At 35.4% G+C, this 3,076-nt stretch overlaps 1 protein-coding gene across 1 annotated transcript in view; it reads left to right on the top strand.

Annotated features, from left to right (window-relative positions):
* LOC107741658 (seizure 6-like protein) overlaps positions 1–3,076 on the top strand; it is a 50,608-nt gene that overhangs the window by 33,906 nt on the left and 13,626 nt on the right. Inside the window, exons 6-8 of the mRNA XM_016554425.1 lie at positions 1,154–1,325; positions 1,404–1,573; positions 1,900–2,094. Of these exons, the coding sequence (XP_016409911.1) occupies positions 1,154–1,325; positions 1,404–1,573; positions 1,900–2,094 (537 nt within the window). The remainder of the gene's footprint in view (positions 1–1,153; positions 1,326–1,403; positions 1,574–1,899; positions 2,095–3,076) is intronic.

Below are 3,076 nucleotides of genomic sequence, written 5' to 3'. Positions count from 1 at the left end.
GTAAGGTTAACCCTGCATGGTGTAGGTGTTTGAACATTATTAACAGTTGCAAATAAACATTCATTAGAAATTTAGAAAAGTAATGAAAAAGTAATCAAAAGTAATCCGTTACATTACTTTAATAAAGTAATTGAAAAAGTTACACTACTATTACATTTTAAATAGGGTAACTTGTAATCTGTAACCTATTACATTTCCAAAGTAACCTTCCCAACACTGGTGTATATATATACTTGGAAGATGATAAAATGGCTGGAAAGATATTTAGAATGTTACAAAATATTTGAATTTCAAATAAATGTTTTTCTTCTGGACTTTCTATTCATCAAAGAATCCTGAAAAATCAAATGTATCTTGGTTTTCACAAAAATATGAAGCAGCACCACTGTTTTCAACACTGACAATAATTAGAAATGTTTCTTGTGCAGCAAATCAGCATATTAGAATGATTTCTGAAGGATCATGTGACACTGAAGACTGGAGTAATGATGCTAATAATTCAGCTTTGCATCACAGGAATAAATTACATTTTACAATATGTTCACATAGAAAACAGTTATTTTAAATTGAAATAATATTTTACGATTTTTTACTGTATTTGTGATCAAATAAATGCAGCATTGATGAGCAGAAGGGACATTCAAAAACATTAAAAAATCTGACCAATCCCAAACTTTTGACTGGTAGTGTATATACAATTCATTATAATAAATTATTTATGTATCTATTCATAAATAAAAATAAAAATAATAAATATAGACATATATATACATATATTTAAAATATAATAAAATAATAATTTAAATAATAATAATTCATTATATAATTATTAACATAATAATAACACATTTTCCATTATGTTCTTTTAAACTTAGTGTGGAGGGGTAATAAATAGAGACTTACTATATATACATATGTATACTTAAAATATAATAATAAAAAATTATAATTATTAAATAATACATTTCTATTATTATCATGTATATATATTAAATTTAAAATAATAATTACGTCAATAATTTCCACTTGATTTGACTTTTTATTATTTTAAAATATTTCATAATATTTTATTTTCTTTCATTATTATTCATTTTAAAAAGTGAATCATGAACCTTACTGTTAGTGACACATTTTACATTATGTTCTCTTCAAGCTTTGTGTGGAGGGGTTGTAAAAAACGCCACGGTTGGCCGGGTGCTGTCCCCCTCACCCCATTCGGGCCCTAACAGCACCCTGGACCGCAGCTGCTCTTGGTCCCTGGAGGCTCCTAACGGCCAAAGGCTGCACCTGCATTTGGAGAGAATGGTGTTGGGCCCGACAGACAGGTAAATGCATGTGTCATCTAAATCAATGCATGCTTTTTATATGTATATAAGAGACTCAGGCCTTCTCCCATGATACAGGCTGGTCTTATGGAGCGGCCTTGATGCAGGTTCGGTGGTCCTGTTTGATTCCGGGCGTGGCGGTCCCATCCCCTTTGAAGGAGTGATCAGCGACGGTCCGGCTGTTCGGGTCCAGTTTATAACAGACCAACCTAACAGTCACAACACTGGATTCAATATACGCTATGAAGGTAGGCCACACCAGACATGTTGGGCAAACACATCAAACTGAATGTATATCTGCCTGTATTTGGACATTAAAACCTCTGATACATAAAATATTAAATCAGGATGGTAAAGGATCTATGCTCTCATTATCCCTTAATCCCTTCCTGTCCTATCTTTTACTATTTTGAACGATCACTGAAAACTGGTATAACTGGCACTTCTTGTGTTTATTGCCATCTTATGATGAATCACTTGTATTCCTCAACTGTAAGTCGTTTCGGATAAAAGCATCTGCCAATTAAATAAATCTACATGTCTAACAGAGCTTGTTCTACTTGTTCACATTTAGCATTTGAGAAGGGCCACTGCTACGAGCCGTACATCCAAAATGGAAGCTGCAGCACGACTGACCCGACTTACGGCGTGGGGACGGTGGTGCAGTTCACCTGTGACCCTGGGCACTCGCTGGAGCAGGGGCCGCCCGTCATCGAGTGCATCAACACACGAGACCCCTACTGGAACGACACGGAGCCCCTCTGCAAAGGTTGAGGATTACATTACCCTACATGCTACACAACACACATCACTGCCAGACAACATTTATCCTTTGCTAAATGTCATGGGACTGGCAGATTTGAAGCTAATTAAAACTTTTTCTCTAATTATGCTATGGTAATTGCATTGAATGTTAATGGTATGTTAATATTCAGAAACAGCCTTTGATCTAAGCTTTTTAAAATTTCATCTTTTTTGCTGTTAGGCTGATGAAAATTCTCACATGTCGGCCAGCTCGGCCTGATCATCAGTAGTCAATGACTGTTAGTTGTTGCCCTGTATTTAACCTTGTTGTAATTCATCTTTAACAGGGATAAATGAGGTTTTCTGTGACTGGCATTAGGTCGTAACAGATAACAGCTGAACGTAACGCTGGTCAACCCCAACATGGTGTGTTACACATGCTTGTTAACGCTTGGGTGCAATTAATATCACAATTAATGCAGCATACTGGAGTCTGGAGTTTCACAACCAAACGCACAGGCCACAAATCAGAGATTGTTAGCGGACAAATCTTACTGTGCTGAACATTCTGAAGGATAATTTTGACTATAATAGAATCGAATATGAAATATTAAGATGTAATTATAATAAAAATCTTTATAATAAATAGGGATGTAACGATTAACTGCGAGCCGGTTGAAAATCGATTCAAATATGTGACGATTCAAATCGGTTGAGATGCTAAACAAATCGCGATTCAATTAGGGGTAAGAGTTTATATGAATCCATGTCTGAGGGGAACTTACTGTCTTTAGAAAAGTTTAGATGGTATTTTTTCTTTTCATCTTGCATCTAGTTCATATGTGCAGCGCTTCTTTGTTTACAGCGGAAACGCTTTAAGCGCCACCTGCTGGCAGAGAGTGAATCTGCGTCTCATTCAGCTCATCTGCTGTTTCGGTTTCATGCAGATATTTTTTATGATTAGTTTCACAAAACTGAAGTCAAACCATTCTGTTTTTGCTTCAAAT

Source organism: Sinocyclocheilus rhinocerous, unplaced genomic scaffold (genome assembly GCF_001515625.1).
Source record: "Sinocyclocheilus rhinocerous isolate Xijiao unplaced genomic scaffold, SAMN03320098_v1.1 scaffold886, whole genome shotgun sequence".
Taxonomy (NCBI): Eukaryota; Metazoa; Chordata; class Actinopteri; order Cypriniformes; family Cyprinidae; genus Sinocyclocheilus; species Sinocyclocheilus rhinocerous.
The sequence above is the reverse complement of the archived record's forward strand: the minus strand, read 5'-3'. Positions and strand labels throughout refer to the sequence as shown.